This window comes from Haliotis asinina, chromosome 6, assembly GCF_037392515.1.
Source record: "Haliotis asinina isolate JCU_RB_2024 chromosome 6, JCU_Hal_asi_v2, whole genome shotgun sequence".
NCBI classification, from domain to species: Eukaryota; Metazoa; Mollusca; class Gastropoda; order Lepetellida; family Haliotidae; genus Haliotis; species Haliotis asinina.
The window spans coordinates 9,534,946-9,553,400 of record NC_090285.1 but is presented as its reverse complement, the minus strand read 5'-3'; the positions used below and the strand labels follow the sequence as shown (position 1 = coordinate 9,553,400).

At 42.4% G+C, this 18,455-nt stretch overlaps 1 protein-coding gene across 1 annotated transcript; it reads right to left on the bottom strand.

The window, feature by feature from the left end:
* Positions 1-2,183: 2,183 nt before the first annotated feature.
* On the bottom strand, positions 2,184-14,506 carry LOC137286161 (probable cytochrome P450 49a1). The gene is made up of 10 exons (XM_067817839.1): positions 14,144-14,506; positions 13,074-13,283; positions 10,613-10,835; positions 9,446-9,627; positions 8,197-8,398; positions 6,259-6,433; positions 5,789-5,958; positions 5,548-5,629; positions 4,633-4,848; positions 2,184-4,406 (listed from the first exon to the last, which is right to left on the bottom strand). Exons 2-10 carry the CDS (start codon positions 13,273-13,275, stop codon positions 4,287-4,289), a joined length of 1,572 nt encoding a protein of 523 aa, XP_067673940.1. The 5' UTR covers positions 13,276-13,283; positions 14,144-14,506; the 3' UTR covers positions 2,184-4,286.
* Between the last annotated feature and the right edge of the window lie 3,949 nt (positions 14,507-18,455).

The following is an 18,455-nucleotide window of genomic DNA, read 5'->3' as shown; positions in this document are numbered from 1 at the left end:
ACACGGATCGTTTAGAGTCACCATCGAATGACCATTTCTCGTTTGTTCCACACAGGACGCTATTACACTAGTGGGTATGTTTTTTGTACTTTCGTAGTTTACGACTACATGATTTTTGATCCATGAAAGTGGTATTGTAACACACACACACACACACACATACACGCACGTCCGCACGCACACACACGCATACACAGAAACACATATACACACACATCCACGCGCACTCATACACTAAATGCACACACAATAAACACACACACACACACACACACACACTATCAAATATTTGTGTGTGCGCCTAAGTTTCGTAATAACAGATAGAACGGTAAGTTCCCTTTGTTTTCCAAGCATATCCAGTTGTCACATAGATGGTGACAAGATCATTTGTGATTATTCATACAGTCCAAACTGTTACTGTCTGAGAATAGTTTAAAATAACCCACAAACTACGAAAAAAAACCCCAAACCAACAACCCAGGCAAAGATTTTGAGAAAATGCATGAGCAGTACAAATTTACACGTCATAACACGTAAGTATGAGTATGTGAACTGTGTGTGTGTGAAATGACTTTAGTGTGGAGGACCCGAGTTTTCCGGTAGGGAAATTTCCATAGAATTTAAGCGCATAGTCCCAGCAGGAAAGATCAAAAAGATCAACACACAAGGATATGTTTCACTTTCAGGTCAGCGACCGCAACTCAAACTAAAATCCGAGAAAAAATAGAAAGGTATGTTAGATTTCGTTACTAAAGATAAAAAAACCCATAATATTGACATTCCAGCCAGTAGTGTATGAACGTGTGATAGATAACATTATCTAAGAAAATGTGGATGCAAAGAAGAGCAATGGCTGTGTTCCGACAAGTTCTATCGCGGAGGGATACACACACAATCTTGTATTTTACAGTAGTGTAGATATATGGAATTGCTTCAAAGTAATTACCACAGGTGGTATAGCACGTTTTTCAAAATGTTAAAAAAGGAATGTACTTATGTAAATGTTTCATATTTCATGATCACTGGTTCTTGTAAAATACATCTCTCAGACTGCAAGACAACAAACTCGCTCCGACCTATGTTTCAGACAGTGAACTATATAGCTCCTTCTACTATACAAGGGATATGTTTATTTGTAGTTCCATTGTGCTGAACATCTAAACAATGTTCTCCTGTCGCGCAGCAACTCATATACAGTCATTTAAGTGAAAACCTTCTGATAGCCCATCTCCTTTAAACCGTTACAGCAAAGGCAGGTGCTGATGCAATCTTGGTAAAAGCTGACATGTCGGTATAACGGTGTTTTAATTAAACCAGTCGCTACGCTCATGTCCATGGTTCTGCGTCATTAGCTTCGAAGGTCGGAGCATATGAAAATAGACCAACATTTCAACAGACGGTTTCGGCGTTGAGTCGACTGATTTGATGCTTACCTAGTACCATTGAAACCCACCTCTCTCCGCCAATGACAGGAAAAGCGTTCAAGTTGCTATTTTCCGAAATTCCTGAAACACTTGCAGAGGAATGCTCCCTCTCTGTAAAGACACTTCAGTACAAGGCGTCAGCTGGTGCTGTGGGCGACCAACAGTGACTTCAGTCCAAGGCGTCAGCTGGTGCGACCAACAGTGCTGCTCAAGGCTCTACACTTACCTTATAATTACATATGGTATTAGCATTTCCTTGAATATCGTCATACTGACTAACTTGCAACAAGGAGTACTTTTGGCAAATTTAAAATATATTTTGTCTTTGACTTGAAATACCACAATGTCTTCCAAGAAGTCACCCCTGCGTGGAGGGAGGCAACGATACAGAGGACACCGAGAATTATCCTTTCGCGCACACCTGGTATCATTGCTGTTGATAGTGATTTATAGGTGAGGTGAAATGTGGTTTAACGTCGTAATAGAGAAGTAAGTAAGTTTGGCTTGCCAGTTGGAATAGAATTTCAGTGAAGAAACTGACCAGTTGGAATCGTCATTTATGTAACTGTGAGAAAGCATATGATGGGAGAACAATTCGAGGTTTGGAGAAACCGAGGACACTTGGGACATCGTCAGCACGAACCTTGAATTAGAACTCAGTATAAGGGTTCCTCTCCAGGGAATTAAGGCAACGTAGTTCTTCCATGATCGCCGTAATCACTAATATAGTTAAGAACGAAATATAAGTGAATCGTATTATACAACCAAGTATGATCACGTTTATTTCTGGCAGGAGACAAAGTTGTAATATACTCTCATATTCACATATAAACATTATTATAACTAGCAGAGAGAAAAAGTCTTACGTGTCCAGCACAAAAACCGTACAATACGTGTGTTCAGATATTAGTGGCATAACACAAAGTGTTATCTGTGTCGGGGGTTCTCTTCTCAACATAACGTATCTTGCGATATTTATTTAACCAGGAACATGCCTAATGTGAAGATTATAAAATATCACGCAGTGTGTGGCGTTTTGCTCATCATTTTAACATGACAATATAGCAACTCAAGGCTTGTTTACAACCGGGCGTGTTGGACTGGAGCTCATTTATCATATTGGTTATTTATTTATATAGCGCACACTTCCACACAGGCATGCTCAAGGCGCTGGTATGTTTCCCTCCAACACTGGACGTCAATCTCAGCGGCACATCTTACTATCAATCTCAACTCCCTGGGGAGTATACATCTCTTGATGCCCCAAGGCGCACAGAGTTATTGCAGCTTTCCAATCCTTACGAGGTACCCATTCACAGCTGGGTGGACCGGGATACATAGTCACAGCACTTTGTCCAAGTTTACTGCACGTTGCTGTACAAGCAATTGGGTGTATGCATGTATTCATGTGGCCACCGTCTGGTCATATACCAACGGATTAATGGGTTCGATCTTTAATGTGCACAGTGTACATTAGGGGTTGTGAAAACAAGGAAAGCGTCTGCACACAAAGTTGACTCCAAGGTCTTTACACCCAGTCACAGGTTGGCATCTCATGCTCACTCGTATACTAGTCTGGCGGCTTTGCCCGCTTGCCTATCACGCCCCGACATACCGATCTCTCAAGCGACCCAAAAGCCAGCAAGCATGGAATACCCTCGCCATTACCAAGAAGAACATACACTAACTATGTGCTTTATCGGGAAGTTTTGTTGAGTGTATTGCCAAATCTATTTCTACCACGTTAATATTTACACTTCGGAAAAGCTTCACACTGTCAAAGAAACTAAGTGGCGGCGCTATCGTGTTTGAAGACATAGGGGCCGAGGGAAATAAAATACGCTGAAGTTTTAGCTGCTGGTTGTAGATGCTTGTTTTAACGCTGAGGTGAAGAGGGCTAGGGAGAACTGGCATAATTGCTTTAAAAAACACTTGGAACTCGAATCATCTTATCTCCTTTTACTGGGTGAACCAACCAAAAGAAATGTTAGACTCTATTTGAAGTTCTGAGTGTTCTCGGGCGCTACTAGAAAATATGTTTCAGTAGCAGTAAGTATTTTGTTAGTTGTGGTAAGTTAGCAAGAGATTAGAATAGTTGTGATCATCCAAATATATACACGTGCACGATTCTAATTGTCCCGCTGCCTCTGCCTGTTCCTGAACATAATGGTAAGACTTACGTACAAAATTGCGATATGCTTTACTGTTATGTAACCTTTAATGGCAGATGTCAAATATATATAACATAACTGTTCCTACCGCTGTAAGGTCACTATGACGTTGCATTTTGACTACACACTCTGTGCAAAGTTGTGAGTGGTGTGTACTGCTGGCCAAACAGAATTCAGATTAAACATACACATTTAAATAAACACCTACAAAGACTGTGACAACGTTGACGTTGTTCATACGTCAGTGAACGTCTTGACAGAGTTATATAACTTACTGAGCGGACATGGGCGTCGACCGTGAGTCTCTACAACTTCGACCGTCCGACCGTCCAGCATGCAGTTCGTACACAAACAGAATGTACACGACACGAATAAATTGATAGTTATAACTATCTAATCTGTAATGAAGCTCGAATTTGCTTGGGACGTCAATTAGCAATTATTTATCACACCTAGTGGACGTCAAAAAGTGAGCAAGTGAGTTTGGCTTTGCGCCGCTTTAGGGATCGCTCCAGAAATATAACGAAGGGGACATCAGAAATTGGCCTCACGCAGTGTAGTCATGTGCAAGCGAACGCTTTAACCAACGTATAGTATGTTAGCATGAACTAGAGAAGAGAATTGTGTCAACCCCTGCAGTGACATACACTGAATGACGAAGATGGTGATTAATATAAACCAGTCACATTCATCACCTTACTCTTGGAGTAAAAATAAATTTAGGTGGTGTCTTCACTTGACCAAATGTGGTGTAAATCATCTCGAAGTTGTTTTCTGCCTCATGTTCTTCAACAGTGAAGTGCTGGATTATCTGAAACGGGAATTACAATGTAAAATACTTATTGCAAATTGATAACAGACAAGTGTCAATCGGAGTTACAGTTTTTAAAGCATCGGGAGTTATGTACACATTATTGGTGGCTTTAATAGTCATGACTATTTGACATACTAATGCAGGGTGATATCCGTGATATCGTTTAATAAAATCCACACAACGACAGTGGCATTTAAAGGAGTGCTTATAGGACACGACGTACTTTTGTGACACCCAGCCAGAGCTCTTGTTCAGCAAAACGTCTTCCCAGGCAGTTCCGGAGCCCAAATCCGAAAGGCAAGAAGGCAAAGGCTGGATATTCCTTTTTCCGTTTGAGAGTGGAGTCATCCCTTAGCCACCTCTCTGGAAGAAACTGTGAGGGGTACTCGAAATACTCGCTATTGAGGAGAAGACGACGGTTGTTCATGAAGGCACAGGTCTGAAAGAAATGTCAACAAATAGACACAGCATAAAAACATTGCAAGCCAATCGAAAGTTGCAAGGACGGAGAGAATGTAGGAATGTTACAGATTTGTAAATATAAAATTAATGCTATTATATTGTGTTTTCGTTATAACATTGATGAAATCCTCGGCATCTTCCACTTCATACATCCACATCTGTCATTGGCTGATGCTTATGGACTAGGTCTGTTTGTTTGTTTGTTGTTTAACACCGCATTCAGAAATATTCGAGCTGTATAGCGGCGGTCTGTAAATATTTGAGGCTAGATTAGGCAATCCACTGATCAACAACATGAGCATCGATCCATGCTGCTGGGATACGATGACATGTGTCAACCAAGTCAGCAAGTCTGACCACCCGATCCCGTCAATCGCCCACAGGACATGGGTGGGTCACTGGACGCCAATTCTAAGCCGGATCTTCAGGATGAAAGGTATCTGCGTGACTGACAGATATCATAACGGCCAAAGAAAGCCACACTGCTATGTTGAGCTCCTTTATCCTCAACAAGAAGTTGGGAACCGTGGTATTCGTGTTTCTACGCTATATACAACAGTACAACTAAGGGTGCTGTTGGCTCTGATTTGTAAAATAGTATCTACAGCCCTTCATCTTCCATTAGGACTGTGATATCTCTACGCGATATACAAAAACGACCACACATATACTTCACCCCTTTAGGTACGAGATAACCATCAACGACAACGTCTTCAGGAAGAATTCTCAGGCCTCCAAATGCAATGGGAAAGTGTAGTCTGATTTGAAAAAGAAATGACCATCATTATCATCATCATCATCTGAATTACCATAGTCTGTCTTCCTCAGCATTTCATTATAATATGGAGAAGTACACAATGTTATAGGATTCTAATGGGTTCCTGTCCATTTATAACATTGATTCGAAGAAGCAGTACCTGAAAGATTCCTTCATACATGCGCGGAAGTAGGGCATGCTGGACATGTGTTCAGCGGTCAGCTCGTGTCCCTTGGGGCCAATGACTTCTACAATTTCTTCGTACAACCTCTGCTGTTTGTCTTGGTTTAATGCCAGACTTAGAAGCAGGGTCTCCATATTTTTGGCAGTCTGCAATGGAACAATAGTTGGAAAATAGGAGTACAGTATGTTAAAAAATATTATATTTGGACTCACGCACTTAGTGCTAGAATTTGTCTTCAGCAACCAATGCTTGTAAGAAGCAGCTAACAGGATCGGGTGGTCAGGCATGCTGGCATGGTTGACTTGACACATATCATCGTTTCCCAGTTGCGTAGTCAGTCACTGGACCCTGTGATCCACATTCGATTTAGTTGGAGATCACCGTCAGATAGCTGTACCACTGGTCCTACGATAAACACCAACCAGCCAACTTGATGCACAGCTTACCGAATCGGTTCCTGCCGTCAGCAGATCTAACAGAATAGCATCCACACTCTTGTCTGTTGTCTTGGGACTCGCCAAGAGTTGCAGAATCAAGATCGGTTTTTCAGGATCAAAGGTTCCGTCTTTCATCTGGCGGTCAACACTTTCAAGAAGTTCCCGTATCTGAACACGACCGTACCTGTAATCACAAGTGATCAAAATTGGTAATCCGTGTTGTGCGCTAATCTTAACCTTGCCCACATGTGACGTTTACAATACAGATACTACAGAGATGATACATTGTCCTTAAATATTAACTTCACCTATTTCTCTTTATCCTTCCAGCTTACTATTTCTCACTATATTACACACACTTACATTGGTGTAACTAAAGCTACTATGTTGTCTTCAGCAGTGCATGCAGCAGCGAATGCCCTTAGTGAGAGGCCATTGTCGTGATTGGGTGGGTGGTCAGGCTTGCTGACTTAGTTGACTTAGACTGTTGTTCGTGATGTTTATCACCGGATTGTCTCGTCCAGACTCGACTATTTACAGACTGTCGCCATATAGCTGGAATATTGCTGCTGTGTACACGACAAACAAAACTGAGCAGCGGAGCGGCATGGGGAGACAATTCTCAGTGTCATTGCTGAACCGTATCACTAACCATTGGTCGTACAAGCGAGTGAGTGAGATAAAATTTTACACCGCGTTGGCAATATTACAGCCATATAGTGATGAAAACAAGGTAATCAGTCTAAAATATCTGTAGACAAAGGACAGTAAAACTAACTAGATTATCACAGATATACTGATGTTAAAACTAGTCATGAAATCTAAAATATTTTAACTAGAGAGGATGATACAATGTATAAAACAGGCTATAGTTCGCCAATAACTGAAGGTAGATCACCACACTAGGGACCATGGGGACCTTTGCTACCTGCATGGACCCTAGCTGGATTTATCATCCCTTCAGCTGCAGGCGATGAAGTGAATTTTAGCCAAAATTAAAATGACAGGGATACTACAATTAAAATAGACGGTAAATTTAAATTACCTTTGACTGCCATGGGACTTACGTACCTTCTCAGGATGACAATAATTTTACTCTACTTCAACCCCCTTGAAGGCTCAGCCACTAACATTCTCAGTTACTAGTGCAAATTACCACTCATAAAAAATTATCTATTTACAAATCTGATAACAAATCCAATTCTTTTAAAAATGCGATAATTAAATGATAACTAATGTTACTAAAAAGATCCTTTATAGTTCGTGTTTTAAAATATTTATCCCTTGTGATGGAATATTCAACACAGTCAAGCAAGACATTCTTGACTGTGATTCTTTCGTCACAAGAGTTGTGACCAATACGACATCGTCGCATGATTACCTCTTCAATTCTGGACTGGCAACCCAAGTGGGTATAACCAACATAAGGTTTTATTTCATGTAATTTATTGATGCCCACCTTGGTGGTCGTACAAGAGTTCGAATCCAAGATTCAGCTAGTCCTTCTCATGTCAGCGCTACACAATTATACTCTTAGAAAAAGATAGGAGAACTGTACTTTCAATGTACGATTGTGGAAATTTGGAGATATATGGGATTGAATCAATGTTGATACAATGATAGATGTTTTGAGAATTCTGGCGTATTCTCCATAAATTGCTTTCCTCGCAAACGGACCTGATACATTGTGGCATTACGTGAGGCGGTTGGGCAGACTAATAGTTCGTTCGCTCGTCACGTCGACGACCCGGGTTTGATACCCTCCATGTATGTTGTTGAAAACAAACTCACTCACTCACGTACTCACTCACTCACTCACTCACTCACTCACTCACTCACTCACTCACTCACTCACTCACTCACTCACTCACTCACTCACTCACTCACTCACTCACTCACTCACTCACTCACTCACTCACTCACGTGGATTTGAAATAAGGGTCCTACCCGTATGCTTCATTTGCAACCTTCGAAAATTCTTTGTACAGCTTTGTAGGATAGAGTTTGTATAGTGGAGGTCCCAGATCCTGCAGCATCAATTCAAAGAAGGATTTGATTGCATGAAGATAGACCTGGTTTTCGGGTGACACGGCTGATCCTTTGGGATCCAGGAAACCAAGTCGCTTGTTGAAAGCAACAACTCCAATACCTTAAACAGTGAAGTGACTATAGTTAGATTTGTCCGAGAGTTCGGTATAAACATAGTTATATCTGCCCGACAGTTCGGTATAACCATAGTGTGCTATTTTGAACAAATCTTTCATATGAACGAAGTAGAAGTGTGACGATGCAGACTGATACGTATCGCGATATGCTATCTTTAGTTGTTTTTTTATGAAATAAAGTATATTTAAATTGCACGTGTCAGTGAAATTATTGTCATAACCATTGATTTTAAGGTCTACCATACATATCACGGCAAGAAAAACGTATCGATATATTTATCGTAAGATAAAGTATCACGATTATCTATACGACATATCGTCACTGCTCTACCTAGTGGTCTCGCTATCGTGTTGACGTTTGTATGTGTGAAGCAGGATAGTGGGGAATTAATGAATGTGAACGTCACTATTAAGAGAAAAACAGCGTTTAAATGTATATACATACCACTTCGTTAGATGAAGTCGCTTTAATTTACAAATTTGATTAACAAGTTCTGTATCATTAACAGTGTGTCTGTATCACCTAAATATATCATATTTCTGTTGAGAGATATAATGTCTATCATATGTCATACAAATGTCATAAACGTCTTTTACGCCGGTTTAAGTAAGTATGGTTGTGTTACTTCATTACCAGAGTGAGTGAGTCGCAATACATAGCGTCAGTCGCCAATGGCGTTTGAATATTTGCATAACGAGGCGGGAAAAGTGTGACCGGTTATATAAACGATTTCCAAATAATTTCTCAAAAGTAAAAAATCTGTTGCTATTTTTCTCAAATCAAAAGGAAGAAAGTGTTGTTGTTGTGTTTTTGTCGAAGACCAGATGAAACCGAATCATTAGAAAAGAAGTCATAGAAAGTCTCCGTTGAAATAATGTTGATATAATGAATATTTTTGGAGTAGATGAATTAGGCTGCACAGCTATAGTGCGAAGATAAATATATAATTAAGATCACATCGGTTTTGCTAATTGAGCTAAAATCAGATAAAATCCCCAATTTAATCTACATGTGAATTTATCAAACCTACTTTCGGTTGCATATTTGAAGAGCTCATCTCTGAATTCTTCTGGTGTGTACGACATTGTTGACATCCGGGTGATGAGGTCGTTGGTGACGGCGACTTGTTCCTCAATGAATACGGAAGCGGACGTTTTCTTCAACATGAACGCCTGCGTGGCCGAGCGAAGACGATGCCATTCTGGACCGTTCCTACGTTAAGATAGCAGATATTATTTAATACCCTCTGGCGACTCAGCAGTGACAACCAGTCAACCGTCTTGTGACGATCCGGCTTAGAATTGATCTTCAGTGACACAAGCTTTTCCTAAGACGCGACTAACGGGATTGAGAAGTTAGGGTCGCTGACTTGGCTGAAACATTTCATCGTATCACGATTAATCGATGCTCATTGACCAGACTCGATTATTCACAAACCGTCGCCATAAAGGTGGAATATAAACGAGTGTGGCGTTAAAAAACAATACAATTCAGCAATATTCCAGCTGTATGGCGGCGATGTATATATAATCGAATGTGGATCAGTGATCAACCGCTTTAGCATCAATGTACGTAACTATGACGTGTCACCCAAGTCAGCTAGCCTGACCATCTGATCTTACCACAAAGAAGACACTTAAGACCAGTTTCAACTCGGATCTTCATAGATCGGATGGTTTTGTGGATGACGTAATATTGTCTTGATACATTTCAGGTTGGATTATTAAAACGTTGTCAAGGAGTGAGTGAGTGAGTTAAACTTTAACGTCACATCGGCAATATTTCAGTCGTATCGTGACTAGAACATTTAACATTGGGAAGGAATATATGTACATTGTAAAAACCTGCCAACGATGGACAGTAACTACAATATGACAGATATACACATACAACTAGCATGGAAATCAAGGACGAATGAGTGAATGTGCACTACGACTGTCACTACGACTGTCACTACGACTGTTACTACGACTGTCACTACGACTGTCACTATGACTGTTACTACGACTGTCACTACGACTGTCACTACGACTGTTAAACAGCTGTTGACTAATTTGGGGATGGCAAGATCGGAAATATATCATTCCAGGAATGGTAATACAATTCTTACTGACAAGTAATAACCATGATACCAGTCGAAAGATATCAGTAACCAAGTACAGTTTGAAGACAGAGTTTGAAAATTATTAGTACTCACACAACTGCCATTCCTCGTTCCTTGTCATTATTTTCGGCGTAGAACTCGAAGAGGTTTAAAGGCGCCCTTCTTGGATATTTTCCCTCATTTCTATAGATGGTTGCTATAGCGTCGGGGTCCTCAGTCACAAAACACTGCCCCAATACTTGCATACAGAAAGACTTACCATACTTCTCGTGCATAGAATCCAGTAAAAGGTGGAAGGTGTTGATGGTGTATTTCGCTGAAAAGTGTATGTATAATTCAGTTGTGTTGACAGAAAATTCTTTCAAGTGATATTTTGAAAGTAAAAAGAATTACATTTGTATTTTCATCACGCCGCAATATGTGTATGGTATTTCTGAATACTAGTAGTTATTGAATTCTGATATCATAATAGTGAGTGAGTTGTGTTTTACGCCGCTTTTGGTAATATTCTAGTAATATCGCGTCGGGGAACACCAGGGGAAATGGGTTTAACACATTGTACCCATGTGGGGAATCGAACTCGGGTCTTCACCTTGACGAGCGAACACTTTAACCACTAGGCTACCCCACTGTCCCCAATATCATTGTAAGTTTCAGCAATGGCATGCATGTTATTAAAGAGCGTGGCCTATATGGTGGGTTTAACGCTACTGGTCATTTTCAGCAGGGTCGACTGTATGACATAATCCTTTACACTGATGGCGAGATTATAACATTAATGATAGTAATATATACTTAAAAAATCCGCATGACCCAGAAGTGTACGTGTTGCGAAAATGTTGCATTTTCAAACGAGCATAACTCGTCAACAAATAGACAAATAGCATATATTTTTTGCAACATATTTCTATACAACCGAGTGGAAAATTGATCTCTTTTCTCTTAGTACAATCTCTCTCGATTTGTTAACTATTCTCTAAACGTTCGTAGTCCTACGAAGTGCTAAAGTCCAGGTTTAATACATTGGTTACGATCAAATTTCTTAGACATACGAACGTTTCGAGAATAAAAGTCCTGAGCCCTTATTCTCGAAATGTTCGTAGCCCTAAGAACCCCTAACGTTGATCGTAGCCAATGTGTTAAGCATGGGCTTAAGACGTTTGTAGGTCTACGAACGTTTCCAGACTAGCTAGCCTGTTCCGTACAGTTTGACCGGATATCCTCCGCAGTCCAGGCAGTGCTCTCATCCGTGGCATAACGATCACGCTAATGTAGTACCAGGGTGAACCGATATTGGACTTAGAGTGGTGACCCGAGGTCTGCCTGTACGGGGACGGTTACTTGTTGTGCCTTATTGGATGCAACGAGCTGCAAGCTGTGACAGACTTAGACTTTCAGAGGCCTGGCAACAAAAGATTTGTAGTCTCTCGCGTGCATTCTTTCAATGGCGATGTTCGATGACGTGACGCAGTTATTTGACCTTGAAGTTCCTTAAAAACGAATGCCGATTTCCGAAGGTAATCTAGATTTTTATAGCCAGACAGTGCACGCTCTTTTGCTGAACAATTTCAGCTGGAAGGTGATTTCTGTTGCGTTGTGGTGACGACTTGTTAATCCTTGTAAGAAGTCAAGGCTTTAATTTTTTTAAGATCCACTTGCCACAGGACAAGTGACTTGAGCGAAGCAGCCTGCGACTAATCTTCGACTTGCCCTGATTTTTATGACATAATCATAATGATGTAATGATGAACGATTAGCGAGTGTGTGAGTGAGTTTAGGTTTACGCCACACTCAGCAATATTCCAGCTGTATGGCGGCGGTCTGTAAATAATCGAGTCTGGACCAGACAATCCAGTGATCAAGAACATGAGCATCGATCTGCGCAACTGGGAACCGATGACATGTGTCAACCAAGTCAGCAAGTCTGACCACCCGATCCCGTTCGTCGCCTCTTACGACAAGCATAGTCACCTTTTATGGCAAGCATGGGTTGCTGAAGGCTTATTCTACCCCGGACCTTCACGGGTCGATGAAAGATTAAATCAACATGGCACTTGATGAAATTATTTAGCGGGCTATTTTTTGAAAAGTGATAAATAGCAAAGAATGATAACTTTACTTTATGATCATTGTAAAATTTAATAGCTACATTTGGGGCAGATATAAATCGAAATCCAAGTTTATGTGCATTCTGAAACCGTAAGCAGAATTTATCTTGTAGCCCGTGGACAAGTAAGACACCATTATTTGATTGCCCGAAATGAAAACTGACTAGTCCCTAGCGTCGGGCGATGGGATTTTGAGCCCCTGGAAATCTCATCAAAATAAAAAATTTTCAGGTCGAGTTTTTATTTGTGCAGTTGTGTGAAATCGAGTTATCAACACTTATTTTGACGAATGTTTAATACAAGCGGTAATTAATATATTTTTTAAAATACAAAATGCCTATACCTTTCCTTTTTGTTTTGAATAGCATAGTTTCCTGCAAACCATGTCCCGATAGTACTCTCGAAGAATATCTGTTCTAACATAGGTGTATGTTGAATAGACTTACAGAAGGGCTTCAGGTGGAATGCCGCCCCCAACACTGGTATGGCGTATAGACCCCGTGGACCAGGTACAGCTTTGAATGGTTTGACGTCGGTTCCATCAAACTTGTCACTGGCAGCAATTGCTTTCAGACGTGTATTTTGTGTCATGAAAACTAGTTGTTTCCTCATCACAGCGGGCAACAGTTTGAGGCGGGAGTTCAGCATGTCGAGACCTAAACACAAGGTAACAATTAACCGATACGAGAAAAGAGCTTAGTTTCACAGAGAGGAACCATACTTTGAGGATAGGAAACAATGAAACTGACCGTGGAAACATGATACAAAGTAATATGGACTGGAATGGAACTAACGACCCATGGAGGAAAATAATGTGTAGCAAACATGTTGAGAGGAAACAAAATAAGGAGAGTACTCAGGCTGAGAGACCTAGGTTACACTGGTGAAGAGGGTACAGAGTTTGAGAGAAATAAATTGTGAAGGGTGCACAGGTTGAGAGGAAGCAACCCGCAGAGGGCACACGGGTTGAGAGAATTAAACTGTAAAGGGTAGACAGGCTGAGAACTAAAGTGGAAAGGGTATACATCGGTTGAGAGGAAACAAACTGTGGAGGGAAACATGCGAGAAGTGTAGACAGGCTGAGGAGACATTTTTTTCTTGAAATCATATTGCTGTTTTCGAACGTGAAGGTGTACAGACACGGACATACAGACTGACACACACAAGAACAAAACAATAACAAAACAAACATAAGAACATAAACACGAACAAAACAACAGCACACACGCAGTCAGTTACACATAAACACATCAACTGAAAACAGAATATTACATAGTGTCCCTTTACTACAAGGTTAAATTTTATTCACTGCTCATTTCTCCCGAAGCTGTGTCAGTGATCTCCATTACGAGCTCGGCTTGTCGAGAAATCTAGGTCACCACACTGCAGCCCTCTCACAGTCACACGGGAACCGCAAACCGCGAGTTACTCACCAGAACACGTCTCGATCTATACAGTATCGTTACTGGGTACATGGACTGTGTCAGTTACAGTTACCGAGTACTAAAACACCTGCCTGTAGCAGCAGTCCTGGGTCTGTCGGTATTTCTGTCAGCTGATCACTTCTGTCTAGACAGGCCTACACACGTCCATCGGAAATCACATAGGCGATCCTTCCTGTTGAGGTATAGTCCGTCTCACAGACCGCGAACCACATTTACCTGACTGCCTATAGTCCTCCCGGCAGTGTATCCCGGGCTGTTTAGGGGATAACTGTCTCTTCAAATACAGAAGTCCATCAGTGGGTCCACAACGCTCTATTCATGATATAATCTGTTTACAACTACATGATACTGTAACGAGGGCTAGGCGCATTTAGGGAGGCTATGGTCAGCCAACCTGCCTAGCCGCTGTCCGAGGGTCCAGTCCAGAATTACACAAAGCAATCGTAATTTAATCCTAGGGTCCTGATCAGGCTGTCACGTGACGTATTTGTCCAGATGTCAGCCAGCAGTATCCTGCACCTCATCCACAATGTCATGCTTCAACCGGCTTTTGTCTAACTAATTACAGGCAGTTAATGACTTAGTGTTGGTGGCCATGAAGACAATGGTCACGCTGCGTTGATTTCCTTTCTGTTGACAGCCATGTCATTATTTTAGAGAGCTATTTCAATTTACATAACTCCAGGAATTTAATAAATATTTCTCAAAAACTCTGTTCCAAAATGCCAACGGCATATGCCTACGATAAATGCTAAAGCTCTAAATGGAGCAAGTCTAGATTTCCCCTAATCTGGACTATTGCTGAATTGTATGATTGTTTAACGCTGCACTCAGTGATATTCCAGCTTCATTGTGGCAGTCTGAAAGTAATAATATTTAACGTCACATCGGCAATATTTCAGCCATATCGTGACGGGAACAAAGCTCCGTCCCGGGAAGTCAAAGCTTCACTGCAGCCCGGAAACAGACAACCACCCAAAAAGAAAGTTTGCCACGGCGCTATGCCGCTATGAAAGTGCCTGAAGGGGAAGTCAGTTTCAGCAGGCTAAGCTTGTCAGAACGGGAACAGATCAATGAGCTTTGGATCAGGAACTCTAAGAGATCCAAGGAAAATGGTCAGCAAACCAAAGCCTCGGCTAAGGTTAATCCACCAAAGCAGCTGGCGTGGGAGAGGCTGGTCTACTGTAAAGACTACAACCTCACCCTCACCAGCGGGGTCTCGGTCCAAGTTTTTAAGGAGGAGCTAAGCAAATCCGTCTCGCTTCGGAACATAAATAAAGCCAACAGGGGATACGTTATTAGCGGCAACAACGTAAGTGAAACCTTAAGCCTCCCCAACAAAATCCTTGGCGAAACTATAGTATGGAAAGTGCCGGGATGGGTCTTGCACACTAGATGCGCGGTACATCTAAACAAAAAGATTAGTGACCAACACTACCCTACCTTAAGCGACCCAAACAGTGCGTCAAGTGCCTCTGTTATGAACATGTTAAAGCAAATCGTCTCAATGAGGCAAAATGCAGGACATGCTCCAAACCGGAAAGTGTCTGCAAGGGCGACTGCTCACCCTATTGTAGGAATTGCACAGTTCAAGGGCACTCAGCCCTCTCGAACTTCTGCAGGAGCAGGCAGGCAAAAAAGAAGAGTCTTAACACGGGGACTTTAGAAAAACAGAAGCACGCACAATCTGTCACGGGAAGCAATAAGGTGGGAAATATGGATAAGGCAACCGCCAAGCCACGAGATCATAAAGTCGACAGTGCGGCAACCAGTGTCAAGGGTGAGGGCAAGACCAAACCAGAGCGGAGACGGCCAAGAGGCCAAACGGGGCAAAAAAGCCAAACAAACGTGGCTCTCAACACTGTTGAGACCACATCAAACCTGGCAAACGGCGGTAGGCATGCTGTACCAAGTACAGACAGTATCGATACAGCCTACGACCAGAATATCCCAGACACACTGGTTGAGTTCGTTTGTGCTGCCTCGCTCAAACTAGGCACTCGACAGGACAGCAGTGCGGGGTCAAACATCATATTATGGGAACTGGCCACCAAACTGCTGTCCTATGGGCAATCTCCTACCTATTTCAAACAGCAGATAAATAAGCTTAACTAAAAAGCTTAAAACACTACTGTCATCATGTACTTGGAAATCTTACAATGGAATGCCAACGGCCTTAGGTCAAACGGCCACGAACTCAAAGCCCTAGTTAAGCAAAAGGCACTGTCACCCCATGTTATATTAATTCAAGAAGCGAAATTCGGAAAGAGATCAAACTTTCACATGCCTGGATGTAAACAATACCCCAAAGACAGAGTGGGGCGGATAGGTGGTGGACTGGTTACTTTTGTCGCTGACAATCGTACATCCAGTGAGGTCGTATCAGAGGTGGGAAGTCTTGAAACCCAAGTCATCTCGGTCATGTCGGCAAATAACAAAGAGATAAAAAATCGCAAATGTCTATCACAGGACTGCCGATCCCACCAATATCGATGAGCTTAAACTCACCGACCTGGTCGGGCATTCAGGCCTAATCTTCGGCGACCTCAACACCCACAGTGGGATGGGGAAGCCAAACACTCAAACTGCTTAGGCAGGCTGGTGGAGGACTGGGTAGAGTCACGGGTAATTCTGAATGATGGCTCTCCAACTCGACATTGCCCCAGCAGGGGCGGATGGACAGGCCTCGATCTTGCTATTGCCACAAACGACTTAGCCCACGATTGGCAATGGCAGGTTGATGATGACAGTATGGGAAGTGATCACTATCCGTGCATCACACATCTTGGCACACCACCTCTATGCAACCACCACGCAAATCCAGAGAGCGGTCGAACTTCTTCAAATCAGATTGGTCCCTATTCAGAATAGAATGCAATAGAATCGATCCGTCTGAAATCATCTCTGATGATATTGAAACCTTCTACCTCAACCTAACGTCAGCTATATACAAAGCAGCCCGGGCTTCAATACCTCTCACCAAGCCAAGCCAAGCCAAGCCAAGCCCCATGGTGGAATGAGGAAATAGCCAAAGCTAGACGCATTAGGAAAAAGACAGTGAGGCCCAAAAAAGAAAATACACACGTCAGTGTATACCCACCACACCATGAGTGCCAAGGAAGGACACCCCCAGCCCTCGACAGCTACGCCTAACACCATGCATCCCAAGGCGGCGACATGCCAACCGGTGAAGGCGACCTACCTTAAAAACACCTCACCCAACGAACGAACGTGCTGAATCACAGTGTTTTCTGCTCAGTCGTAGCTATCACATCTACAGCAACCACCATATATTCGACAATTCTTCGTTGCAACAACCAGTGGCAACCCAAAGGCGGTGTGCGGGAATAGGTGTGGAGGCCCTGGACATTGGGACACTTAGTGTCCCAAACCCTGTACCGTATGCAGAGTAAAGGGCCATTATAGAAGAAGCTGCTCCAAGCTTGGGGTAGAGGGACTGCGTCGACAAAGACGAACTGCACTCCCGCCGCGAGGACCGTTGTCGCCACAAAGAAGCAGACTACCATTACTCCTGATTATGGTCGGTGTTGAGAGAGCACCGACCACTGGTCCCCAAACTGTCCGCAAATTATATGCTACAAATGCGGTGGAAAATGGACATTATGCCCGCCATTCCGGACAGCAGCAGGACCTCAAAAAGAAGAAGAAGAAGCAGGAGTCCGACAACGCTCTGTGGTTGGGAGAGGAGGAGGACTTTGTGGTGCCTGTGGAATGATGCTCCAACTGCATTAAAAGAAAGTAGAGGAGGAGGGGAAAGGACATTCTAGTGGGGCCAATACAGTGGTGGTGACCCCAGTAAGCCGCCTTACGGTGTACACAATAGATTCGAGTCCGGACGACAATAGTCCACTACACCTGGACACGCAGACGCCAGTTAGAAGCCGACTGTTTAAGAGTAAGGTTGCATAGTTTGAGTGCTCCGTCCAACGATGTCTTGCTACTACGTTCGCGAGTCATATTGTTAGCATGCCAAAGTTTATCAAATTTTGCCCTTTAGAGTAATTGTCAAAATCCAGTTTCGAAACTAAACATTTCACAATGTTTAGATCAACCAAGTTTAACGAAGTTTAATGTAGTAAAACTAACTTCATCTCCCGGTCAAATTTATAACCTATTATCGTATTTTACAATCTACCGACCGGCTACACAGCCTAGGGCTATACGAACAGATTATCCCAAAACTGCAGCCGGTCTTGTTGTTCAACATTACTTCAAACGCAGATAGATAAAGCCACTATCTGTATCTGTATATCAGTATATAATTTACTGACATTGATACATTGAATTGCCGACATACCTGCCTTTATAAGCAGCCCAGTCCCAGACCCAAATCAGAGAATATCTGGGACTGGTAGTAAACGC